Below are 25,896 nucleotides of genomic sequence, written 5' to 3'. Positions count from 1 at the left end.
TGGTTTTGGTTCTAAACCAAAACCATTTTAATGAGAAACCGGTTATTTTTTAAAACTAATTTGAATTTGGTTATTAATCGGATTGAAACTAATTTATAACCGGTTTGTAATAAAATTTAGGTTATTCACATGATCCAATTTTAAATAGGTTTTTTACTTAAACTAATTGTTTTTATTAGTTGATTAAAAAAAATAGATTTATTAATTATTTTAAAAACATAATTTTTCATTAATTTTATGATTGAATTGGTTTATAATCAACCCACAAAGTATTTTTTTTCTAAACCCAAATTATTTTTTACTTAGCCGAAAACTTGTTTTTTATATTGTTTTAAAAAAAAATTATTATTTAAAAAAAGAGTAATTTTTAAAATTAAAAAATCTGATTTTTAAATACAAAAGAAACTAATATTTATTATAAGAAAAAAATTAAAATACTAAATTTTTGAAAAACTAAAAAAATTAAAAACTGATTTTTTAATTATTTTAAAAAAATTATTTTTTTAATTATTTTTAATAAAAACTGATTTTTTAAATTATTTTTTAAAAAAAACAGATTTTTTAAAAACTAAAAACATTAAAAACTGATTTTTTAATTATTTTTAAAATAATTATTAAAAGTCTGATTTTTAAAATAAAATAATAATAAAATAGTATGGGTGGTTGGTGGTGGCCGGCCGTCGGAGCACCACCACCGGCCACCGGAGTACCGCCACCGGCCGCCGTGAAAGTCGCCGGACCGCCGCCGGAAAACCGCCGTGCCGGTCGTAGCGCCGCCGCGCCGGCCACCGGTGGTCCGTCGTTGACCGCCGTGTTGACCACCGGTCCTCCACCACCTCTTTTAATTAATTATTTTATTATAAAATAAAGAATTTTAAAAAATTGAAAATTGGGCCTTAATTAGCTATTAGGCCTTAATATTCAAACTAATTCCAAACCAAATTACAAAATGTGGTTATGGTTTATAATTGGTGTTTTTTTATTGGAGTGGTGTGGTTTTTTTTTAAATGGTTTTTGCAAACTAAAATTGAATATAGATTGGTTAGTAATTTGGTTAAGGATAGCCAAATTTTTTGCACACCCCTAAAGATAATACAAGCATTAACCTCACACGATCTGATCTGCCAACTATTTACACAATCTGCCAACTATTCTTTCCCCAAAAAGTCAACATATAAATTTAAAAAAAACTAATTCAACCACAAATTTTATAAAAAACTATAAATTCAATCAATTAATTTATCTACAATAAATTATAAACTAATTTATACATTATTCGCTTTAATTAAACTTATAGCTTTTTTTTAATTAATTTTTGGTGTTATATTCGCTCACTACTAAAAGTGTCTAATGGCAGCAACTTTATTGTGGCGGTTGACACTGAACCGCAACTATAAAAGTCAATTGCGGCGGTTATTTGAACCGCCATAATTAATTCTTTGTGGGGTTGTAATGCTAACTGCGGCAGCTACAAACCGCAGCTAAATATAAACCACATCAGAAATCGTCGCAAAATGCTCTTCCAGCGCCTATTCCAACGCTTAGTTCTAAGCGCTTCGAAATATTTACGACGTTTAAAATTACGGCAGCAAAAGACTTTTAACGGCGATTTTAACCGTCGCAATTATTTATTGTAGTGGCTATATTTTATTTTTTATTTTATTATATAGAAACTATATATACGAGCATTAACCTCACTTACACTAATCTAATCTGCCAACTATCCTTTTCCCTAAAGTCAACACATAAATTCACCAACTAGAAAACAAACACAATCTCTCTCTCTTACTCTCTTGGTGCAATCTAAGAGAGTCAAACAAACAAAAAACATCCAATCTCACTGATTCATTCAGAGATAGTACAAGAAGAAGAAAATGGCAGAATCTCAAACGTCACAAGGTGGTGTTCATCCTCATCCTTACATTCCACGTGACTTGAATCTTCCTGGCTACGTTCCTTCTTCTCTCTCTCAATCCAACATTCTCTCTGTCTTTGCCTCCATCATTCTCATCCTCTTTGCACTCACATGGATCTTCTCAGGTAAATAAACCAAAATTCAACTTACTTCCATAAGCACCTGTTGTAACTGTTTGAGAGAATTTATGAAAATTACTTATAGTTATGAGTTACTTCCATAGTGCACAAAAGCTACATGTTGCTAAGTTGTTTTCAACTTACTTCCATTAACTCTCCAAGATAACTTATATTATAAGAAATCTGTTTGACTTTATTTTTTCTTTTGTTATAGAAATAACTTATTCAAAATAAGTGTTTATGTTATAAACTACAAAATACTGTAAGTTGTTTATCCAAACAATGCTAATATGTGATTAATCTTAATACGAAGATTGCTTTGAACGGTTAAGAAGTCCCACATACCATCTTACAATTGGTAGTTGAACCTAACTCAACCCTACAAAACCAGCTTGTAAGGTGAGGATCGCCTCTTACTTATAAACCGTTGTTCAGCCCACCCCCTCACACCAACACTATTGGGCTTGGTTCGTGGATATAAATGGTAGGTGACCCAATAGCGGGTGGCCCAACGGATCGTAGAGAGACTCTGATACCATCTTACAATTGGGAGTTGACTTAAACTCGCATCCGATGTGAGACTTCTTAACGTTAGAATATATACTTGTAGCTTTTGTGCACTACAAAAATCACATCATTTTGTTTCAAGTTCTAGGTTTAGGCTTTTTATTATGGCTTTCCGCTATGATTGTTATTTGAAATTTGAAATGGATTTAGATTTTCTGATTTTGTTTACTTGAATATGAATATTCGCAGGACGCCTCAAGAAAACAAAAGTTGATAGGCTGCTCATATTCTAGTGGGCCTTTACTGGTCTCACTCACATGATTCTTGAGGGTTACTTTGTTTTTACACCAGAGTTTTTCAAGGATAATACCAGTTTCCACCTTGCTGAATCTTGTAAGTCATTTCAGTTGTTATTTGACATTGAATACAGATACAAAAGTACTTGTGAGACTATATATTTGAATTGACTTATTTGAACTTATTTACTGTCATAAGTATAATTTTAAATTGTGATCCATATTGGCAATTGCGGCCACAGTATTGCTGATTATTGCTGATGTGGTAGCCACCGCAACCACATTGTACCGTAATTGCGGTGTAATTTTCATTCACGTGTGTAGCTACATCGTAACCGCATCAGAAATCGTATCAGATGATTTTGGTCATATTCATTCAAATAATTTTCAAAAATTAATATTTATGAATCCCAAATCCTAATTTATGTCAAATGTAAGGAATAATATCCTTAATAGTCATTTAACTTTGTATTTTAAGCATCTTTTAATAAATAAATATATATGTATGGAACAAAATCACTCTACTATAATGTGAGTAAATAGTGTAGTGGATAGTAATGCCACTTGATAGAGTCTGTGAAAACTTAAAATTATTTCATGCTGCAACTGCTACTGCATCCGTGACCACAACCACAATTTAAAACCATGACTTTTGAGACTGTTTGCAAAAGCTTAAGAAACAATTATGACATGTTCACAAGTTTGTTTTAGTTTATGACAGTTTATCCTTTGTTATATAATTACTTATACAAAAAACACTTGTGTGTATAATAGGGAAGGAATATAGCAAAGGAGATTCGAGGTACACGGCAAGGGATGCAGGGATAGTAACTGTTGAAATACTAACAGCACTTTTGGAAGGTCCAGCTAGTCTTCTTGCAGTGTAAGTTAAACTCTCAACTTAATTCGGATCCGAGCATGCTTTTTAAACTGCAAACCAAACATATCCTAATGATATGATTCAGTAAGAAGCTGATTTATGTCTTCTTTTATTTTTCATTTTTTATGCTTAGGAATCAAATTCGCTACCCTAAAATTTACAACACTCGAACACACTGTGCACTAACCATTTGCGCTAGACTCTGATGGTTTTATTTTTCATTTTTAATCTTACTGTTTCTGTTTCTGATATGGATGACAGATATGCAATAGCTACTGGAAAATCATACAGCTACATTCTTCAATTTGCAATTTCTTTGGGCCAGCTGTACGGAATTGCTGTATATTATATAACAGCGATTTTGGAAGGCGATAATTTTTCTACAAATTCATTTTACTACTATGCATACTTCATTGGAGCAAATGTCCCTTGGATTGTAATACCCTCGATCATCTCCATCCGCTGCTGGAGGAAGATTGTTGCTGCGTTTCAAGTTCAAAGCCAAACAAAAAAGACTAAAGTTCGTTGATGCAGACTCTTCGGTTGAGATAAAAGAGAATGTTGTTATGAATTGTATCAATTGATTCTTATTATCTGCATAACTTGAAAAAAGCAATTTAGACTTTTCACTTTTTCGTCATTCTTATGAATTTGGATTGCCTGTATAGTCAATAATCTCATGCAATCACACAGTCTGTAAATCGTTGGATTGCCTATAGATCCAACGACAACCAAAGTGACGACGGACAATCTAAATCCCATTATTGTTGCTTTGTGGTTCGATTTCAGCACAATCATTGATAAATGGCTGTTTTGTGTATGTTTGTTTTAACCTTCACCTCCAAACTAGGCATATGCATTTCAAGATTTCGTTTGTGTTCTGCAAAACACTCTTCTACTTTATAATTCATGCTATATTATTTTAGCTACAAAGAAGCCTTTATTTTAGCTATATTATAAACTAATACTTTTAAGTCACACAAAAATAAACTAAATACATTTCAATTTGATGTATATTTTTAACTATATATCAAACTTTTGTCTTCGAGTTGTTGGCACCGCGAGCAAGTCGTTACATCTTGGCATTGAGAGTCCAAATTTCTCAGTCATATCCAAGTCATTAGAAGACATACCAAATGGAAGTTCCCAATCAAAACAATGTACCAATTGAGCCACAACAAGCCTAACCATATTTAGGCCCAATTGAATTCCAGGACACCCTCTACGACCCGATCCAAATGGTATAAGTTGAAAATCATGTCCTCGAAGATCTACATTACTATTCACAAATCTTTCTGGATAAAACATGTCAGAATTATTCGTCCAAACATTAGGATCTCTCCCTAATGCCCAAGCATTAATTATTATCCTAGAATTTTTCTTTATGTAGTAACCATCGATTGTAACATCTTTTAGACACTCACGAGGTCCTAACAATGGTCCAGCCGGATATAATCTTAATGTCTCCTTTATCACCATATTAAGATAAGGTAAATTTTCAAAGTCATTTTCCTTCACATTGCTATTCACACCCACCACATTTTCTAGCTCATTTTGAAGTTTTTTCATCACATTTGGATGCTTCAAAAGTTCAGACATGGCCCATTCAATTGTTGCTGAAGATGAGTCTAATGCTCCACCAATCATATCTAATATAATAGCTTTGATATTAGTTCTATCAATGCCACTTGATAGAGTCTGTGAAAACTTAAAATTATTTCATGCTGCAACTGCTACTGCCCGCGACCGCAACCGCAATTTAAAACCATGACTTATTTGAACTTATTTACTGTCATAAGTATAATTTTAAATTGTGATCCATATTGGCAATTGCGGCCACAGTATTGCTGATTATTGCTGATGTGGTAGCCACCGCAACCACATTGTACCGTAATTGCGGTGTAATTTTCATTCACGTGTGTAGCTACATCGTAACCGCATCAGAAATCGTATCAGATGATTTTGGTCATATTCATTCAAATAATTTTCAAAAATTAATATTTATGAATCCCAAATCCTAATTTATGTCAAATGTAAGGAATAATATCCTTAATAGTCATTTAACTTTGTATTTTAAGCATCTTTTAATAAATAAAATATATATGTATGGAACAAAATCACTCTACTATAATGTGAGTAAATAGTGTAGTGGATAGTAATGCCACTTGATAGAGTCTGTGAAAACTTAAAATTATTTCATGCTGCAACTGCTACTGCCCGCGACCGCAACCGCAATTTAAAACCATGACTTTTGAGACTGTTTGCAAAAGCTTAAGAAACAATTATGACATGTTCACAAGTTTGTTTTAGTTTATGACAGTTTATCCTTTGTTATATAATTACTTATACAAAAAAACACTTGTGTGTATAATAGGGAAGGAATATAGCAAAGGAGATTCGAGGTACGCGGCAAGGGATGCAGGGATAGTAACTGTTGAAATACTAACAGCACTTTTGGAAGGTCCAGCTAGTCTTCTTGCAGTGTAAGTTAAACTCTCAACTTAATTCGGATCCGAGCATGCTTTTGAAACTGCAAACCAAACATATCCTAATGATATGATTCAGTAAGAAGCTGATTTATGTCTTCTTTTATTTTTCATTTTTTATGCGTAGGAATCAAATTCGCTACCCTAAAATTTACAACACTCGAACACACTGTGCACTAACCATTTGCGCTAGACTCTGATGGTTTTATTTTTCATTTTTAATCTTACTGTTTCTGTTTCTGATATGGATGACAGATATGCAATAGCTACTGGAAAATCATACAGCTACATTCTTCAATTTGCAATTTCTTTGGGCCAGCTGTACGGAATTGCTGTATATTATATAACAGCGATTTTGGAAGGCGATAATTTTTCTACAAATTCATTTTACTACTATGCATACTTCATTGGAGCAAATGTCCCTTGGATTGTAATACCCTCGATCATCTCCATCCGCTGCTGGAGGAAGATTGTTGCTGCGTTTCAAGTTCAAAGCCAAACAAAAAAGACTAAAGTTCGTTGATGCAGACTCTTCGGTTGAGATAAAGGAGAATGTTGTTATGAACTAATACTTTTATTTTAGCGATATTATAAACTAATACTTTTAAGTCACACAAAAATAAACTAGATACATTTCAATTTGATGTCTTTTTTTTAACTATATATCAAACTTTTGTCTTCGAGTTGTTGGCACCGCGAGCAAGTCGTTACATCTTGGCATTGAGAGTCCAAATTTCTCAGTCATATCCAAGTCATTAGAAGACATACCAAATGGAAGTTCCCAATCAAAGCAATGTACCAATTGAGCCACAACAAGCCTAACCATATTTAGGCCCAATTGAATTCCAGGACACCCTCTACGACCATATCCAAATGGTATAAGTTGAAAATCATGTCCTCGAAGATCTACATTACTATTCACAAATCTTTCTGGATAAAACATGTCAGAATTATTCGTCCAAACATTAGGATCTCTCCCTAATGCCCAAGCATTAATTATTATCCTAGAATTTTTCTTTATGTAGTAACCATCGATTGTAACATCTTTTAGACACTCACGAGGTCCTAACAATGGTCCAGCCGGATATAATCTTAATGTCTCCTTTATCACCATATTAAGATAAGGTAAATTTTCAAAGTCATTTTCCTTCACATTGCTATTCACACCCACCACATTTTCTAGCTCATTTTGAAGTTTTTTCATCACATTTGGATGCTTCAAAAGTTCAGACATGGCCCATTCAATTGTTGCTGAAGATGAGTCTAATGCTCCACCAATCATATCTAATATAATAGCTTTGATATTAGTTCTATCAATGGCATGGTTTTGTTCTTCATCATTAGGATCCATTGATTGATGCATTAATGAAAGTAATATGTCTATAAAATCCTTATGGTGTGGATCTTTTTTCATGTCATGCTCATGATCATTGATTATCTTCTCCACTATTTGGTCAAATGCCTTACTTGTTTTCTTCATTCGACTTGTTAGTCCCTGATTGAAAAGCATACACTATATTTATTCCTAAATATAAATTTTTAACTAAAATATTATTTTTTGATAAAAAAAACTAAAATATTATTTTTTGCATAAAAAAAAACTAAAAATTTATTTTTTGTGGTTGTAATATATATATTACATGTACTAAAAATTTATTAAACGAGAGACTGGAACTATGTTACATGTATAGTAGATTGATTGAAAAGTCAAGAATTATAACAGTAGTACTTGGTCCAAATAAAGTTAGAATATAATTTTCAATTCCTATCAATTAAACAACTTGCAATAGTTTTCTTCTATTTTTAGAACTATTTATTAATTTAAACAGCTTTTTTTTTGGTCGACATTTAAACAGTTTTTTTTCCTATATTAAAATTTAAAAATCACAATCAAATGACCAATTATTTAACTAAGAAAAATAACAAGCAAAACATGGCATGATCAAACATGAAAAAAGTAATCAAAACTATGGAGAATGCAAAGTAAATTACCACATATATACAACGAGAAGTTTTTTTTTTTAATTTACAACGAGAAGTTGATATCGAAGATATTAATACATACCTGAAGATCAAATATGGTTAGCCAAGGCAAAAAATCAGCCAAATTAAAAGTTCCAGCCAAATTCATTGCGTCGCGAATAAGTCCCTTTAAATCCAAATCACTATCCTTATTATATCCAAAAACCATCTTATAAGTAATATTCGCTATAACCTCACCAACCATTTCAGTGAGATTCACAACTTCACCTAAAGTCACAGCTTTCTCAACGGACTTCAACAACATCCTCACTTCCTCGCTTCTCAAAGGTGCAAACATCTCAACTTTCGAGCCACTCAAAAGATGCAAAGTACAAAGTTTCTTCATATTGCGCCAATAGGCACCATATGGAGCTAAACCCAATCCTTTTCCGCCGTAAAACATGTGTTCCGAGACTTGAAGTTTTGGTCTACTAGCAAAAATATTGTCATGGGTTTTGAGGAATTGTTCAGCTGATTTGGGGGATGAAACTATAATGGTTGGAATTTTTCCTAGTTTTAAGGACATGATTGATCCATGTTTTTTGGCAAGTGATTGAAGGGTACGATGTGGGAGTTTTCCTAGGATGTGGAGGTTGCCAATAATTGGCAAAGGTTTAGGACCAGGTGGATGTTTTTTATTATGTTGGTGTTTTGGATGAAATAGAATCAAAGTGAATATTAGAAAGAGTATGGAAGTTATAGCTAATGTTAGAGGTAACATGGTTGCTTGGTTGATTGAAAATTGGGATAGGATATTGGTGTTTTTATATGATATGATTTATGGTGTTGTGCTGACAATTGTCTATAATATTCATTGAGAGTAATTGTTTGACTTTATAATTTAAATGAATCAAGTACATGATCAAGTGGGAAAAGACTTGAATCTTAAGTAAGTGGTCATAGGTATATGTAACATAATAACGGAAGATATATGGTTTTATGCATACCTCATGATCATTTAAAAATAATACAATTGTCGGTGTGGTTTCTCTCCTAAAAGAGACGGTGGCTGAAAGACCCCTCTTCCCTAACACGCTTAACTAAATTAGTTAAACAATTCATGTCTGCACAATAAAATTACAATAGTTCAACAAACATGCATAACGTATATAAATTAGCAAAGCATCAACATCAGCATGATTCGCTGCATAGGTAACACACATTTTTAACTTAGTTCACTATGTAGACAGCGAACAACACCAGTCAAGAAAAAAAAACAAAAATGCAAGTGAAAATTGGCGCAAATGTGCCCTAAATGATTGTTTGTTAGCTTTGGTGTTCAATTCTTAAGGGATTCCGAACACGAATGCGAAGAAAATGGTGGATTTAGTGAGAATTTCGAGTTTTAGGGTTTTTTGAAAAATTTTATTTTTTTTAAATTGTTGAAATGAGAGGGAAGGAGGTGGGGCTTGTGTTATATAGCGAAGGGGTTCACATTGCACAATGCGAATAGGGTGAAGGCGTCTGCTGCCTAGGTAGCGAGCGATTTTTTTTCTTCAGATCAAGGTGTTGTTTCATTTGGGTGACGTGTAGGGTGCAGACATTGGGGTTGAGTAAAAAAAGTGTCACTCACTACATATGCATCAAACTCAGTTCAATACCCAGATAGCGAGGGGAGTATTTTGATCATTTTAAAGGGCGTGTGAGAAACAATGAGTAAGCGAAAAGAATAACTCTTAGTGTTATCTAGAGTCTTAAACAATGTTGTTGCCCAATTTGAATATGAGGCCCAAGTTTGTTGCTAGACCCAAGATGACCAAATTGGATCTAATTAACACTCCAACTCAAAAAAAACATCTTTAGGCCCCTCAACATACTCTAAAATCTCTCAAATTTTCAAAACATGTTGAGGGGCCTTAGAGCATATTAATAGTTCTAAAGAGAATTTTTCCTCCAAGTCAAAGTTGTACATAGACGCAAGATGCAAGCAAACCTAAAGATCAATTAGATGAAGTGAGGAAGAAGCTGCATACCAAATTGTACATAGACATAAGTATGTGCTTGAGAGTGAGGATGGTGCCTTCAATGTAGTATTTGGAGACTCAAATGATGAATCACCGATGAATGATGGTTTTGATGACACTAGAAAAACCATAATTTTTTTTTTAGTTTAGCTCTGCAATATGCATGAGTTGATGTTCGAATCCCGAACACTTTTCTTATTCACCCTGAAGGTGGAATTATAGCTATTAAGCTACTTGACAAAAAAATAAATCATAAATTTTCAATTAACATTAAGAACTAAATTGAAAAAATAGTAAGGGATTTACTTTCATCCAAACTCGCTTAACGGCGGAGCCCTAATGATATTCGGTGCATTATTACTAGTATGATAACACATAATATGTAATATGTTTTAATTGTATATATGTTAATTGTGCACCTATGCAGAATTTAGATTTCAGACGGTCAGGGGATACCACCACATTCACACATTTGAAATATTGGTGTTCGTTCGATCATAATCAAACAATCATTGATTTCTCAAATCATCTTTGAGAGTTATCACTGAGTTCCACCGATTCACTCTATCATGTTTACGCACATCTTCAATCCAAAAACTTAACTAAATCTGCAATGGTAAAGTCTAATTCCAAGATGAACCGATCGAACCAGCCGGTCTTGTAAAACTTTAGGCTTAAATGCAGTTTTATCACCCCCCTCCTCCTCCCCCCTCTCTCTCGATTGAATCGGAATTTTACCTTCTATTTTAAAATCCGAAATTTTAACCCTTCCATTTTATTCTTAGAATTTTGCCCCTACAAAGCAAAATACAAAGAGGATCTACAAAGACTATATGGTGACAATTGGAAGTTGAATTCCAAGCCTGCACACCTTCCAAACCTGCTACAATAGAAAAAACAACTAAAGTGAAAGCTCTAAAAAATAAGCAACAATGAACACCTTGTCAAAATAACTAGGATGATGAACACAAATCTTTAATGACAACCTCCTAAAAACAGCTCCAACTTTGAGAATAATACACACCTAAATATGCTCCAATTAAAGAAAGACTAAAACAACTAAGGTAAAAGTATGAATATCAGACTACTTAGGATCTCGCACCAAAACCACCAACATAAGCAAATATGAGTCAAATATTATAGGGATAAATCAAAAAAATTATAAAATAGAGAGATTAAAATTTCACATTTTAAAATAATAGGGTAAAATTCTGATTCAATCACAATAAGAGTAAACTTTAAACTATCATTAACTTCACACGATCTGATCTGACAAGTGCCAACTACCCTTTTCCTAAAAAGTCACATAAATTCACCAATCAAAACAAACACAAACACACTGTCCATTTCCAACTCAAAAACAGTCAAACATCTAATAATCTCATTGATTCAGATCGAACAAGAAAATGGCGGAATCTCAAACGTCACAAGATGTTGTTCATCCTCATCCCTACGTTCCACGAGACTTGAATCTTCCTGGCTACATTCCTTGTTTCCTCTCTCAATCAAACATTCTCTCTATCTATGCCTCTTTCACTATCAGCGTCTTTGCAGTCACATGGATCTTCTCAGGTAAATAAACCAAAATTCAACTTAATTTGAGTTTTTTCAATAAAAATGAAGAAAAAAATAGTTCAATTGTATTGATTTTTGTTATTGAATAATTGACCCATTAACTTAATTTGTTCATTTATCATAAAAAAAATCCCTTTTTTTCGTTAAAACCTATGTGGGTGTAGTTACAAAATTTTCCTTTGTTAATTTCGAAATTGCAGTTTTAAACTGTGGTTGCAGTCTTGATAGTTGTTAATCGATAGAATTGCAATCAAATATGGATTTTTGCAGCTTCCATTCTGTAAGCAATTCGATTTCCTTGTTAGTTTTAAAACCTATGTATGTGTGGTTTCAATTTTTTTCCCTTTGTTAATGCCCTGTAAAGCACATACACTCATTGGATTAGGCGTGTCGTGGTGTAGTGCCGGACACGCCTTGGTGTCTGACAACGACACTTATAATTACATTGATGTGTCGGTGTCTGTGACGCGTCTGGTGTTTGTGTCAATGTCCGTGCTTCATAAATGCCGAAATTTTAGTTTTAAATTGTGGTTGTTGTCGTGATAGTTGTTATTGATAGAATTGCAAGCAAATATAGTTGTTATTCATGCATTTGTGACATTGGTGGCTTGAATCTTGACTGTTCGAACTTGATTGAACGGTGACTGATGTCCCGAATGCATGAATTGTAATGTTATGAAGTGTGTTCCTTCTTTGCTTTTGTCTTTGATTAGAAAATATAAAATGTCTCTTCTCTGAAATTAATAAATGACTCTATGATTAACTTTGTTCTGTTTGTGGTTTGTTAATGAACACTATGGCATGATCATTTACAATCCTAGTGGGATTACTACATTTTCTGGACATATTCAATGTCCTGTTTACTAACCTAATGTTAAACTTTCTTCTTGTTGACTATAAGCCTGTTTGGATTGGCTTAAGTAAGTTTATCTAATGGCATAAGCACTTGTTTGTGACACTGTTTGGGTGAACTTATGAAAACTGCTTATCAGATGTTCATAAGTTGTTTTCAACTTATTTCCATAAGCTCAAACTAGGATAGCTTATATTATACGAAATATGTTTGACTTTATTTTATCCTGTGTTATAGAAATTGCTTATTCAAAATAAGCGTTTATGTTATAAGCTGCAAAATAAGTTGTTTATCCAAACAATGATGTGATTAATCTTAATATGAAGATATTTGCTTAGAACAAGACCTTACTCAATGCTAGAATCTAAACTTGAAAGCTTGTGTGCACTACAAAAATCATATCAGTTCGTTGTACATTGTCTCGGCTCATTCTACATTGTATTTTCACATGATATCATTTTGTTACAAGTTCTAGGATTAGGCTTTTTCTTATGGCTTTCTGCTACTATCATTGCTATTTGAATTTCTATCATCTTGAAATGGATTTTGATTTTCTGATTTTGTTTACTTGACCGTGAATTTTTGCAGGACGCCTCAAGAAAACAACAGTCGACAGGCTGCTAATTTTCTGGTGGGCTTTCACAGGTCTCACACACTTCGTTCTTGAGGGTTACTTCGCTTTCACACCTGAGTTTTACAAAGATAATACTGGCTTCTACCTTGCTGAAGTTTGTAAGTGGTTTTTAATTGTTATTTGACATTGAACACAGATGCAACATTGTTAAAGTACTTGTTAGACTTTTTGGATTGGCTTATTTAAGTTTATTTATTGTCATAAGCACTTATATGATAAGTGCAACGCTTAATTAAGATATAAGTGTGGCGCTTAACTATGCAGTTCATCCAAACCGGAAGTTTATGAATTTTTTCCAATATTATAGGGAAGGAATATAGCAAAGGGGACTCAAGATATGCAGCAAGGGATGCAGGGGTGGTCACTGTTGAAGGACTAACAGCAGTTTTGGAGGGTCCAGCTAGTCTTCTTGCAGTGTAAGTTAAACTCTAGTTATTTCGGATCCGACCATGCTTTTCAAACTGCAAACCAAACATATCCTAATGATATGATGCGCAACTAGATATCCTGAAGTTTAGAACACTCACAAACACGTGCGCTAACCATTTGCGCTAGACTCTGGTGGTTTTAATTTTCATTTTTAATCTTACGGTTTGTGTTTCCAATATGGATGACAGATACGCAATAGCTACCGGGAAACCATACAGCTACATTCTTCAATTTGCAGTTTCTTTAGGTCAGCTTTATGGAACTGCTGTATATTTTATAACAGCGATTTTGGAAGGCGATAATTTTTCTACAAATTCATTTTACTACTATGCATACTACATTGGAGCAAATTTCTCTTGGATTGTAATACCCTCGATCATCTGCATACGGTGCTGGAGGAAGATTGTTGCTGCAGTTCAAGTTCAAAACCAGACAAAAAAGACTAAAGTTCGTTGATGCAGACTTTTCAGGGTATCATCAGTTTTGATGATCATGGAGCAAAGAATAATGATAACTAGGATGGTTGAGATAAAAGAGAATGTTGTTATGAATTGTATCAATTGATTCTTATTATCTGCATAGCTTGAAAAATACAATTTAGACTTTTCATTTTTAAGTCATTCTTATGGATTTTGATTGTTTACACAGTCAATAATCTCATGCATATTCGTAGTCGCTAAATCGATGGCTGTTCACCTTCAAACTAGGCATTGTGAAACACTCTTGTACGCCTGTTGGAAATGTACACATGTTTGTCCCATAAGAACACAGTTGTGGGCCTGTTTGTTTAAACTTTAAAAAAAATGATTTTTTTTTTGAAAAAAATCTTGAGATTTTTTTGTAAAGATTTTGAAGAAAATCTAAAACTATTTTCCGTTTGTTTACGATCACAAAAATCTATTTTTTTAAAAAATGGTTTTCAAAAAAATAGATTTTGAAGAAAGCTATTGAAAATAGCTTTTCATTTTGAAGAAAAAATGATTTTTTTAGTAAAATGATTTTTGAAAAAATCTGAAACAAACACTAGTAAAATAAAAAAAAAATGATTTAGGCCTTTATATTATAAAATGTTTTTTTTTTTAAGAATTTATTACACATTCATATAAAAATAAAAATTCATAGCATTCATCTTCACATTAAACAATACTCCTAGTATCTCATCAAAGAAACCCAAATTTTACAAAAAAAAAAAAAAGAAAAACACTAAATGTCAGCTCTCACAACAACGATATCAAATTTAATAAACAAAAGAGATGTTAATTAATCAAAGGTCCAAAAGTGAAGGTAGTTCCAGTCCTTGTCGCAACACAGTAGTGAGTAGGTGATCCAACTCCGTGCACGGCGTCTAATTACTTAAATTTAAGTAAATGTTGCTTTCGTACTCTTGTGATTGTTGAAATTCGTACTCTTGTGATTGTTGAAATTCGTACTTTTTTTTTCTTAAAAAGAATACTATAACAAAATTAAATGTTATATATGTCATTCTAAAATATCCGTACACGGCGTCTAGTTATTTAAATTTAAGTAAATGTTGCTTTCATACTCTCTTGTGATTTTATCAACAAAAAAAATACTTTCTTGTGATTGTTAAAATTCATACTCTTGTGAGGACCTGGATTCCATGCATTCAAATGACCATGCAGTCATGCATTTCTAGTCTTTAGATCAAAATTTTGGTGGTCCAAATTTTAAAATGAATGGCTGAGATTAACCTGCAGTCAGATAGTGACGGCAGGAAATCCATTTTCCTCTTGTGATCGTTGAAAAGCCATCCCGTTTTGGTGTCTTGACTTTTGAGCCTTTGTGAAAGGGAATGTGGGACACTTTACTACAAATTATTAGTCTACCAAACTTTACATAATAGGGTCATGTTAGTAATTTTTTAGAAATTAATGTATAAATTTTTAAAGAATTAAATGTACCATTTTTCAAATTTCGTAACTAATATTCTTAAAACATATGTTAACATTTTCATACAATTATATATCTGGCACATTTTGTTGTACAGGTACCAGCATATGAAGGAGAGGTTTCCTCGTCCCCATATTCTTTTTTTCTTTCAAAATCAAATGTAAATAAATATAATAGAACTATAACATATTTTTTAAACAAAACTATACACTATTTTTTTTTCTAGTTTGTAAATGAAATGTCAAATAATATCAAAATCCTCATACACTACAAAGTCTCGACAAGAATTTCAGTTTTTGTCTCGTCTCTTGACCTCCAGTTTGTCCAATATCAGAAACAGTTTCAAAGTAGGGATGACAATGGGTAGGGTATGGGTAGGGTACTATGGTACTCATCCCCATATCCGCAGATTGAAAAAAATACTCGTACCCATCCTCATACCTGTGTGGGTAATAACTTTCGCCCCCGTCCACATACCCTATGGGTACCTAGGTACCCATACCCGTTACCCGCATGTTTACTAAAAATAAATTGATCAATTATAAAATATTATATAATTTTAATAGAATTAAAAAAATTTCAAAGATTTTAATATTGACTAATGAAAATTATAAATAAAATTATTAATAACCTTATGTTAAAGATCATATTTATGTTACATATTCATATTATTTTTATATTATGTTATAAATAAACATTTTTATTAAAAATATATAATAATTTAGTAGAGTTGTATTGTTTTAAATTGATTTACATATATTATAATATAATAATATAAATAAAATAAATAAATATTATGCGGGTATGGGGCGAGGTGGGTACTAAGGTACCCGTACCCGCACCCATACCCGTTCATTTTTGCGGATAATTACTCATACCCGTGCCCGTACCCAAAATGCAGGTTTTTACCCGACCCGTTGTGGGTAATTTTTGCGGATACCCTCTGGGTATAAGTCAAATTGTCATCCCAATTTTAAATTCAAACATAGTAGATCAGAAGTTGTTATGTCCTGTCCTTTATTTTTTAGCAGATCAAACATATTTACGCATTAGTGCTAATAAACTATTGCTTGGATGTTGTTCGACAAAAGACAAAAGGAAAAGTATAATAAGATATCAATCTCAACACTATAGGGGTTTTCCAATTGCTATATATATGCAAGATAATTAACTTTGCTGATGAATTAGGAACAAAGTTTCACAGACTTGTTAAATCATAATTTGGTCACTAGCTTATTAAGCTTCAAAATGTATAATGGTGCACAAATTCCTAACATTAATGATCCACCAACTGGAAAATGGACAACAGGTTTATTTGATTGCTGTGAAGATTATGAAAATTGTAAGCCCTTTTATAAACTCTACATGTCATGTCCCTAAAAATTATGAATTGTTGCATTTTTTAATTTTTTTTTTTTACTTTTATTAGTGGAGTATGTACTCTTTTTTTTTTTTTTTGGTACATAGTGGAGTATGTACTTTTGTGTGATGCTATGTAGCTCAAAGGTGCAAAAAATTATGAATTAGTAGGATAAATTGATAAAGATTCAGCTACTGAAGTTTGAATTTTGCTGCCAATGTAAAGACCTATATGTACACATTTTCGGATCCAGATTTGCTGCTGTAAATATTAACACAGTTTCCCGCTGTTTCAAATCACAGCCACTGATTTCTGATCGGACAGCTGTGATCAATCTATCTGTATTCAATCCGAGCCACTGATTCAGATCGAACGGTCCTTGACTGTTACAGCGTCCTGCTGTAACAGCAGGAAATCCGTTTCCCACATTTTCTATTCTATCCCTAATGAGCTCAGAGACCCAATCTTCTAAACTTTTTCTTATAAAAAAAGTTCGTTTTTAATTACATGAGCTTAATTTGACTAATAGAAATTAAATTAGGGGCACGATTGAAATTTGTCTCTAATTCTTCAATTATTAAATTCAACAAAAACAATTATATCATTTTTTTTTCTCTAAATTTCGTTACTAATTTCGTTACAGTTGAAATTTGTCTCTAATTCTTCAATTATTATTAATGTTTTATCTTGTTTTCTCTTATAAAGGTTGTTTTACTTGTTGGTGTCGACATTTGACCTTTGGTTGGAATGTTGAGATCATAGACCAAGGAAGAACATGTGAGTATAGTATATATACTTTTAAATATTCAAAATTCCATATATAAATTATCAAGTTCAAAAAATATTTTATTACTAATTTTTTTCATTGCAAAAATGGGTCATATAAAATAATTTCAGCTGCTACAAAAGCACGGTCGAAATTTTGTGTGTATGGTTCTTTTGGACTTGGAAGCATATATTCATACAAATTTAGAAGTGGACTAAGAGCCCTATACAATTTACCAGAAGAACCATGCAATGATTGTTGTGTTCACTGTTGGTGTTCTCTTTGTGCTATTTGTCAAGAGTATAGAGAACTTAAAAATCGTGGACTCGATCCTTCAAAAGGTACTAACTTCTTAACTATAAACACTTATTTGATAATAAAAAAAATAGTGCTTAAGTATAAGTTCTTTTTTAAATTATTAAATATATTTGATTTTAAAGAAACCCCAAACTAATATTATTAATTGTACCAACCCACTCGAGTTGGCCTTTAGCGATATTAATATGAGACCTTAGAGTGTGCTTCTCTCGACATTTCAGATTTAATTTTTCCTAATGTAAATTTTATGGGTTAGTCCATACTGAGCAAAAAAACTCTGACTTTAAATGATTACACTTAAAAAGTCTCTATTTTATAGGGAAAAAAATATTTAACCTTCTTTATATTGATGTATAGGTTGGAAAGCAAATGAGGGGAAAATGAAAACCAACCTAGTGCCTCCTCAAGTTGAAATGGACATGAGTCGCTAGAATTGTTCATTTTGTATGATTCAGATATTCTGTCGTTGTGTAAAAAAAAAACTGTTGTTTTTCTAAATCTTATTACAAAGTGCTTAGTTTAATTTCCTAATTAGGTTTGTTCTCTATTTGAGGTGTTTTTTTGCTTATTTCATTTTATTTCACATTTTTATAAAAGTTCAATTTAATTGTATGAAATATTTTTTTTTTTTGTTGTTTGAAAAGTACATGAAATATGAATTAAACATCAATGTAATAGTGTGTATGTGGTAGGATGCCTCAGTTTATAACTGAATTTTCCTTTCATTGTTTATTGAAAAAATAAGAACATAATTAATAAATTGTAACTTTAATCTGTCAAATTATACTATGTACTTAACCATGTACATGTTATAAGACCATTTACAATGGCCATGTTGAATCAAAGTTTCAATAGTTGAATGAATGCAATGGCCTTGTTTGAACCATGTGTTGAAAAACATGTGGATTCAAACAAGTTGAATAGATTCAACAATGTTGAAACAAAGAACGGTGGGGGAGGGAGTGGTTCCCTTCCTCCACTTGGCAACATATTATTGGTTGCTGTGATTTTTAGATTTTTATCTCATTATTATTATTTGGGGTTAATTATTTCGTAGTAAATTTTTTTTTTCACCAAAATTCATTATTATTTTTTTTTATAAATAGAAACTTGGTTCATTTGATTTGGACACAGAAAAAAAAAAAACGAATTTTTCCTACTAATTTTTCTATTTAACCTTCAATAAACTCTTGTTTGTAGCTCTAAACATCTTTTTAGAAAAATCACTCCCTCCCAACAATAATGGGAATGCTACTATACTAATACTCCTCTTTCTACATGTTACTGGATTATCTCTTGCTTTATTTGAAATATCAAAGATCATAGACGTGCGTTTGAGCGTTTCTATGGAGATTTTTTTTTTTTTTATGATGGTAATTAAGTTCCTGAATAGGTTTATAACTTGTTATATTTATGCAAACTTCAATCAACTAATTACATTAGGATACGTGGTTTACAACTTTCAAAAAATTAAGTATTCTTTTGTCAAAAAAAAATATTAAGTATTCAAGGATATACATAATCGGTATATTGTTTTTTTTTTTTTTGGTTACATAATCGGTATATTGTTTGAATTCGCGATACATTTAAAATTATTTAATTTAAAATACCATACTCGCATCGCATTTAGCGAACGTTGTTGAAGTGAAATGATTTTGTCATAATTTCTGAAATGAGAACTAGGATTCATAGATTCTTTAATATAAAATCCTTTACTAAGTGGAACCATCCTTCTAACTGGATATGAATTGGCTGCAGTAAAAAGTACATGCAGTTACGCGCAATTTTTTTTATCTCGACTGTTAATATATAATCGGACGGTTGTGATTAAAACGTGTCTTTTAAGTTAAAATAATATCTTCCGTTGAATTAATATCAGACGGTTGACACCGTCCCAAATTGAGTAACACAATTGACTATATTGTACTATTCACATATATTGTTTTGACCATATTTTTCTACTAATAAATAAAAATAAATATTATAATTAGCATATAAGATGTTGTTAGATTCGTCTCGATGAGTATTTTCAAAATATTAAATTTTTATAATTTTTACTATAATATAATTAAAAATATTAATTGTTAAAGTTATGCATCGACATGCGCGAAACAGTCAACTGTGTCATTCAATTTGAGACGGAGGGAGTAATAATTTATGCAATTGAATATATTGTTTTAGTTAGATAATATTTTCTGTTTACTTTTTATTTTTATTTTTTTGTACACATAGTGGCAAATATTAATCAAACTTATATACTTAGAGTAGCGAGGTCTCAAATTCAAACTCAAGACCTCTATTAGGTAGTGTCTGTTTTGCTATTTTCATTGATGTTCCGCTTATATACGATATTTTTGTTTTGTAGTCTTTCTTTTATGGATCTCTGTTCGTCTTATGTAGAGACTTGATTATTAATAATATTATATTTACCGTTCAAAAGATAAAATAAAATTCAAACTCGAATAAAGATATCTAGTATAACAGAATCAATATTTGTCAGTTGAATTAGATTTTATGAACTTTTATTTTATTTCACCATTATGAATGACACATACTTAATCCATAATTATCCGCCTAATTTGGGTTGAGAGTCAGTTTTGGCATCAAGTTGTTTCAACCCCTCCCAATCGCAGGTGCGATGAATCGAACTATAGTCCTCCTTATCAAGTCTAACGCAAATTACTAATGTACCAACTAACGATCGATAATAAATGCAAATAAGATTTGTGCAACATAAAAATTATAATAAAATAAATTGGAGATGAGCCCACAAATCCTAGCTCAACAGGTAGAAATGCCCAAATTGCTAGTGTCGAACGACATGTCCGGGGTTCGAACACCCGGTCAATACGTTTTGTGTGTGTGAGTTTTCAATAATTTTGTCATTTCGATTTTCGTCTATCAACTAAAAAAATAAAAAATAATAATAAATTGGAGATAATACAAATGTATAATTTTTGACGTTAACATTTTTCAATATTTATTTTTTTATAACAAAAACCAAAAATAAAAAAAAGCTGCAGAAATTAGAGAATCCAATGCAAAACTTTCCTTCTTGAGTATACAACCAAACACCCTTTCTGCATGCATTCTGATTTTTTCCATTTCCATGTCAATAAATACAACTAGGCATTTGTTAGATAAAGACCAACAACTTCAATCAAAAGGACACATGCCTTTGCCACCGCCACACTCTCACATTCCTAAACCGAACTACCTCTTTACCGGAAACTAAACCGATCATCTCTCTGCCGGAAACCACCTTCACTGTAACAGTCTGATCATTACCATTTCATCTCTTTCGATACTCATGGTGAGTTTCACTCTTTTTCTTTCGTCTCATATTTTTATTATTCACAGATTTTGTACAAACCCTAACGATTTATAACTTTGCGATCTATTCAATTAGGTCGGTCAAGTTGATTCTGTTCGGATCTGTAGGGATTTGAACTCTCAACAATCTCTATTTACGTCAATTTCAGTAACCTAATCACGGTTAGTTTTTCCAAAATCATGAAATTTTGTATTTTTAGGTTTAGGTTTTGATTATTGTGATATTGATTGATTTCAAAATTTAACTGTTACACAGCTTGCAAAGGGCGATGTATGTGGTTAATTTCACTCCACTTAATAACAAAACCGATTTGGAAGAGTGGTGTTGTTGCTAATATTTTCATCAAGGTAATGTCTTTGCCTTCTGTCATGGTTTTTGTGTGACCTTTCATTCCTTGTTTTGGATTTGTGAGTTTTTCATTGTTTGAGAGTTTGGTTTTGAATCTTGTTTTGGTTCTAGTTCTCTGTTTATGAGCAGGTTTTCGGCTTTGTTTCTATTGTATTAGTACATCTTATACTACTTTCTCATTAATGATGTTTTTTTTCTCAATAGGTAAATGATGGCATCCAGGATTGATGGGACTATATGTTGTCTTGCTTTGTTGGTGTGCATTTAGAAGGTAATGCTAACAAAAATTTGTCTATACTTTTGCACTTTTAAATTGATAGAGCTGTTTTCCAATGCATGTTGCCTCTAGTGTTGAGAGTCTTTTCCCCATAAGGAATCGGTATGCTAAGAGTTTTACAATTGAATGCAATAGGACTTGAAAATGAGTTTATAAGTTGGACACAACTTTTATAAGTTGATTTTGTAGCATTGAGTTAAGTCTAACCTAAATTTTAAAATTGTATCAAAGTTCATCATAGATAGGCTAGACGGCCTGCTATCAATTCATTTCGATCACGCTCTAGATATCGTGTCCTGGAGCGTGAGGGGATGTTAAAAGTCTCACATTGAATAAAATATGACCTTAAAATAAGTTTATAAATGAGAGTTATTTCTCACTTTATAAACCCATTTAGTAGGATTGAGTTAGCCCGATTCAAATTTTAACACAATATAAAACACAAAAGACATGTACACGCACCCTTGTCTTGAATTTTTTATTTTAATTTTTTGTTCATTTATTGCTTCTATGATCTTTATGTCTATTGAATATGAATGTCAGAACATATTTGTTGTGTATGCAGTGAACCAGATGGAGATCAATGCATGAGGAAGACAGGCACCGTAACCAAAATAGACTGGAAAAACATCATTGTAAGATTTCTTATTTTATGCTCAACTCATTTTGAATCGACAAATATTTGTGTTTGTATATGTATTTAAGCCTTTGATTGCTTGATAATATATTTTTCTCAAGCTAGTTTAATCAGACCACAGGTCCAAATGATATACGCAAAACATTATGTGAAAAGGATTAACATATATCTATTAAAATCAATGTTGTCAAAATCAGACCGTACGTCGAACCACTGAAATATTCAAGATATGGTTCAATTGATTAAATCTGTTTAATTTTGTTGGTTGAACCGAATGACTAATAAATAAGTATTAAAAAAAAAAAATTATCCCAAAAATACAGATGAGTCGACCGCAGCTCAACCCATTGGACCTAGTTTTATAGAACTGTGAACTTACCCTTGTTGAACAAACTAAGAGACTAGCCGATTCACAGTTCAATCAGTTGAATCGGCTAGACCGGTCCGATTTTGACAACATTGCTTCAAACATATACTTTGTGATGAGATGGTAAACTATGATTGAATGTCTGTTGTAAACTTGTTAACACCGGAGTTCTTCAACTATGTTTTCCTTTTGTCTTTTGTTGACATTGAACATTCTTTTTGAAGGCTATATATGTTTTTTTTCCTTCTTTAAGTACTAAAATACATGATCTAACATTACTGTCTTAAATGTTGGTTGACATGTGACAATGACTGTTGGCAGAGCTTTGTTATTGGAATACTAGCAATTGGAATACTAGCAATAGTTATTGCAACATTTTCTACAGGCATAGATTCCAAATAATTTCAGGTTTGTTACAATTTTAAAATGAAACTTGAATTTTTAATATCATGTTCTGCAATACATAATAAAACTAATAGAAAAGATTGTTTAATATCATTATTTCATTGTTTCAAACTGTTTTGTGTTAATATTGGTTCGGTATTTATAAGTTTGTCACATTTTTATTGCCATTCTCATGCTTTTTTCTCACTCTCAACTCAACCGTGGTGTTTGATTCTTATTTACTAATTTCAGTTTTCAAGGCTTTTGGGGAATCTGACAGCAGGAATGGCCAAGAGTTAGCTCTCTGCGTGATTGGCATGTCTACCCAAGGTGGGAGCCTCAGAACTTGGCAAGGGCCGTGCTCTCATTGGCACCTGAAGGAGTGGACCTTCTCTCGGTCAGTATTCCTTTCCTTGATTAATTTTGCTTTTTGTTTGTAAGTTCATATGCCTCTTGATAAATTGTTATTTGCAAAATAGAAATTAGAAACCATAATGGATTATCTTTATAAGTATCATTTATTTATGAGTATCATTTCTGCATTGAGAAAATTTAACTAATTCAAAATATGTTCTTTTCAAAAAAATTACATTTTAAACCGATAATGATAATATCTGTTGTTGATCACAAGGGTGTTCTACTCTTTGTTTTACCCCCAATGTTACTTTCCCCGCTTAATCAGTTCCAAGATGTTAGCCATTCATCGATGCATTGTAGTATATCTTAAACCTTATAATCTTTTTTCAAATATTATAACCCGTTGCTCTATTTTTTTATCTTTCAAAATTTGTACCAATAAATTTTTAGAAATTGGATATGTGCTTATTATTTTTCAAAAATTACAATTAGATCCCTAAATTTTCAGCGAGTTTCGTAAAAGTTTTGTGACATGCATGAAGTTATGTGGTGTTCATTCAAATACTACCCATAAGTATCTATTTTCTTAAAAGATTTTTGGTTACTTACCACAATTTGAATTTTGAGTTAGAACTTAAAATCTTTTTCAAATTTTATATGTTGCTAAATTTTTTCATGTTTTTCAAATTTGCATCAATATATTTTTAAAAATTAGATGTGTGCATATTAGTTTTCAAAACTTACAACTAGATCCCTCATTTTAAAAAATTTGAGTTATTTTCGTGAAAGTTTACAACATGCATGAAGTTACACTTTATTCATTCATATACAACCTATAAGCATTTATTTTTGAGTTTTAATATCTAGAAATAGTAGCAAAATTTTAAGTTTGAAAATATTTGGATTCATGAAATCTTTAAAAGTTCAAAACTTTGGATTTAAAAGAGTTTTTTTTTATCGAAACATTTTGAGGTGGTAACCTTTGTGTATAAAATTTTCAAAGTTCATATTTTATATGTCAACCTTTGTGTATCGAACTTTTCAACGTTTATATTTTATATGTCCCTTTAATGGATTTTCGGTCAATTATACCAATTTTATATAAGAAAACGTGGTTAGGAATTTTCAATATCACTTTTTTTTTTTTTTTTTTTTGACAATTTTCAATATCATTTAAAACTATAGAAATGAAACTATTTTGAGGTTAGGGATTATGGGTAGTATATGAGTGAACACTGTGTAACTTCTTGGATTTTCGGTCAATTATACCAATTTCAATTAATTTTTTTTGAGAATTTCCAATATCACTTAAAACATAAGAAATCAAAACTTTTTTGGTTACTTTCCACAATTTGAATTTCAAGTTAGAACTTAAAATCTTTTTCAAGTTTTATGATATGTTGCTCAATTTTTTCCCGTTTTCAAATTTGCATAAATATATTTTTAAAAAATTAGATGTGTGGGTAATAAATTTCAAAACTTCCAACCAGATCCCTCATTTTTCAAACAATTTGAGTTATTTTCGTAAAAGTTTTACATTATGCACGAAGTTACACTTTATTCATTCATATACTACCTATAAGCATTTATTTTTGAGAGTTTTAATATTTAAAAATAGAAGAAACATTTTGTGTTTGTTAGAATTTTGATTCAAATATTTAAAAGTTCAAAACTTTAGACTTAAAATAGTCTTTTTTTTATCGAAACATTTTGAGGTGGTAACCTTTGTGTAAAAATTTTTCAAAGTTCATATTTTATATGTCCACCTTTGTGTATCAAACTTTTCAACGTTTATATTTTATATGTCCCTTTAATGGATTTTCCGTCAATTATAAGCATTTTATTTAAGAAAACGTGGTTATTAATTTCCAATGTCACTTAAAACTATAGAAATGAAACTTTTTTGAGGTTAGGCATTATGGATAGTATATGAGTGAACACCGTGTAACTTCTTGCATTTTCTGTCAATTATACCAATTTCAATTAAATTTTTTTAAGACTTTCTAATATCACTTAAAACATAAGAAATCAAAACTTTTTTCGTTACTTTCCACAATTTGAATTTCGAGTTAGAACTTAAAATCTTTTTCAAGTTTTATGAAATGTTGCTAAATTTATTAACGTTTTCAAACTTGCGTCGATATATTTTTAAAAATT

At 31.6% G+C, this 25,896-nt stretch overlaps 6 protein-coding genes and 1 long non-coding RNA gene across 8 annotated transcripts; 5 read left to right on the top strand and 2 right to left on the bottom strand.

The window, feature by feature from the left end:
- Positions 1–1,726: 1,726 nt before the first annotated feature.
- On the top strand, positions 1,727–4,534 carry LOC123884163 (probable 3-beta-hydroxysteroid-Delta(8),Delta(7)-isomerase). The gene is made up of 4 exons (XM_045933187.1): positions 1,727–2,040; positions 2,791–2,934; positions 3,612–3,720; positions 3,979–4,534. Exons 2-4 carry the CDS (start codon positions 2,859–2,861, stop codon positions 4,244–4,246), a joined length of 453 nt encoding a protein of 150 aa, XP_045789143.1. The 5' UTR covers positions 1,727–2,040; positions 2,791–2,858; the 3' UTR covers positions 4,247–4,534.
- A 66-nt stretch (positions 4,535–4,600) lies between these two features.
- Positions 4,601–5,513, bottom strand: LOC123884401 (cytochrome P450 CYP736A12-like). The gene is made up of 2 exons (XM_045933486.1): positions 5,508–5,513; positions 4,601–5,415 (listed from the first exon to the last, which is right to left on the bottom strand). The coding sequence occupies exons 1-2, from the start codon at positions 5,511–5,513 to the stop codon at positions 4,741–4,743; spliced, it is 681 nt and encodes a 226-aa protein (XP_045789442.1). The 3' UTR covers positions 4,601–4,740.
- A 448-nt stretch (positions 5,514–5,961) lies between these two features.
- Positions 5,962–6,726, top strand: LOC123884400 (probable 3-beta-hydroxysteroid-Delta(8),Delta(7)-isomerase). Its single transcript, XM_045933485.1, has 3 exons — positions 5,962–6,016; positions 6,092–6,200; positions 6,459–6,726. Exons 1-3 carry the CDS (start codon positions 5,962–5,964, stop codon positions 6,724–6,726), a joined length of 432 nt encoding a protein of 143 aa, XP_045789441.1.
- LOC123884159 (cytochrome P450 CYP736A12-like) lies at positions 6,500–9,106 on the bottom strand. 2 transcript variants are annotated; one of them, XM_045933183.1, is made up of 2 exons: positions 8,269–9,102; positions 6,500–7,698 (listed from the first exon to the last, which is right to left on the bottom strand). In XM_045933183.1, the coding sequence occupies exons 1-2, from the start codon at positions 8,944–8,946 to the stop codon at positions 6,862–6,864; spliced, it is 1,515 nt and encodes a 504-aa protein (XP_045789139.1). In that variant the 5' UTR covers positions 8,947–9,102; the 3' UTR covers positions 6,500–6,861. The 2 variants fall into 2 exon arrangements, with proteins under 2 accessions (XP_045789139.1, XP_045789138.1); XM_045933182.1 differs by having other exon boundaries at positions 6,769–7,716; positions 8,269–9,106.
- Positions 9,107–11,472: 2,366 nt separating this feature from the next.
- On the top strand, positions 11,473–14,296 carry LOC123884162 (probable 3-beta-hydroxysteroid-Delta(8),Delta(7)-isomerase). The gene is made up of 4 exons (XM_045933186.1): positions 11,473–11,761; positions 13,206–13,349; positions 13,559–13,667; positions 13,869–14,296. Exons 1-4 carry the CDS (start codon positions 11,596–11,598, stop codon positions 14,134–14,136), a joined length of 687 nt encoding a protein of 228 aa, XP_045789142.1. The 5' UTR covers positions 11,473–11,595; the 3' UTR covers positions 14,137–14,296.
- A 2,475-nt stretch (positions 14,297–16,771) lies between these two features.
- On the top strand, positions 16,772–18,817 carry LOC123885554 (protein PLANT CADMIUM RESISTANCE 7-like). The gene is made up of 4 exons (XM_045934833.1): positions 16,772–16,933; positions 17,657–17,728; positions 17,849–18,058; positions 18,393–18,817. The coding sequence occupies exons 1-4, from the start codon at positions 16,840–16,842 to the stop codon at positions 18,464–18,466; spliced, it is 450 nt and encodes a 149-aa protein (XP_045790789.1). The 5' UTR covers positions 16,772–16,839; the 3' UTR covers positions 18,467–18,817.
- A 2,233-nt stretch (positions 18,818–21,050) lies between these two features.
- LOC123885035 lies at positions 21,051–24,711 on the top strand. Its single transcript, XR_006801060.1, has 7 exons — positions 21,051–21,348; positions 21,445–21,530; positions 21,625–21,716; positions 21,922–21,988; positions 22,560–22,629; positions 23,320–23,406; positions 23,635–24,711. It is a non-coding gene; the product is annotated as an uncharacterized LOC123885035 (long non-coding RNA).
- The last annotated feature ends 1,185 nt before the right edge of the window (positions 24,712–25,896 follow it).

The sequence above is a fragment of the Trifolium pratense genome, linkage group LG5 (assembly GCF_020283565.1).
Source record: "Trifolium pratense cultivar HEN17-A07 linkage group LG5, ARS_RC_1.1, whole genome shotgun sequence".
NCBI classification, from domain to species: domain Eukaryota; kingdom Viridiplantae; phylum Streptophyta; class Magnoliopsida; order Fabales; family Fabaceae; genus Trifolium; species Trifolium pratense.
This window is presented reverse-complemented; position numbering and strand designations above follow the sequence as displayed.

Excerpts from the sequence above, each read along its gene's own strand:
- LOC123884163 (XM_045933187.1), top strand. The coding sequence starts at position 2,859 with ATGATTCTTGAGGGTTACTTTGTTTTTACACCAGAGTTTTTCAAGGAT. Across the intron at positions 2,935-3,611 it reads TTTCCACCTTGCTGAATCTT|GGAAGGAATATAGCAAAGGA; the intron begins GTAAGTCATTTC and ends TGTGTATAATAG. Across the intron at positions 3,721-3,978 it reads CCAGCTAGTCTTCTTGCAGT|ATATGCAATAGCTACTGGAA; the intron begins GTAAGTTAAACT and ends TATGGATGACAG.
- LOC123884400 (XM_045933485.1), top strand. The coding sequence starts at position 5,962 with ATGACTTTTGAGACTGTTTGCAAAAGCTTAAGAAACAATTATGACATG. Across the intron at positions 6,017-6,091 it reads CAATTATGACATGTTCACAA|GGAAGGAATATAGCAAAGGA; the intron begins GTTTGTTTTAGT and ends TGTGTATAATAG. Across the intron at positions 6,201-6,458 it reads CCAGCTAGTCTTCTTGCAGT|ATATGCAATAGCTACTGGAA; the intron begins GTAAGTTAAACT and ends TATGGATGACAG.
- LOC123884159 (XM_045933182.1), bottom strand. The coding sequence starts at position 8,946 with ATGTTACCTCTAACATTAGCTATAACTTCCATACTCTTTCTAATATTC. Across the intron at positions 7,717-8,268 it reads TAACCATATTTGATCTTCAG|TGTATGCTTTTCAATCAGGG; the intron begins GTATGTATTAAT and ends GAATAAATATAG.
- LOC123884162 (XM_045933186.1), top strand. The coding sequence starts at position 11,596 with ATGGCGGAATCTCAAACGTCACAAGATGTTGTTCATCCTCATCCCTAC. Across the intron at positions 11,762-13,205 it reads AGTCACATGGATCTTCTCAG|GACGCCTCAAGAAAACAACA; the intron begins GTAAATAAACCA and ends GAATTTTTGCAG. Across the intron at positions 13,350-13,558 it reads CTTCTACCTTGCTGAAGTTT|GGAAGGAATATAGCAAAGGG; the intron begins GTAAGTGGTTTT and ends CCAATATTATAG.
- LOC123885554 (XM_045934833.1), top strand. The coding sequence starts at position 16,840 with ATGTATAATGGTGCACAAATTCCTAACATTAATGATCCACCAACTGGA. Across the intron at positions 16,934-17,656 it reads CTGTGAAGATTATGAAAATT|GTTGTTTTACTTGTTGGTGT; the intron begins GTAAGCCCTTTT and ends TCTCTTATAAAG. Across the intron at positions 18,059-18,392 it reads TGGACTCGATCCTTCAAAAG|GTTGGAAAGCAAATGAGGGG; the intron begins GTACTAACTTCT and ends ATTGATGTATAG.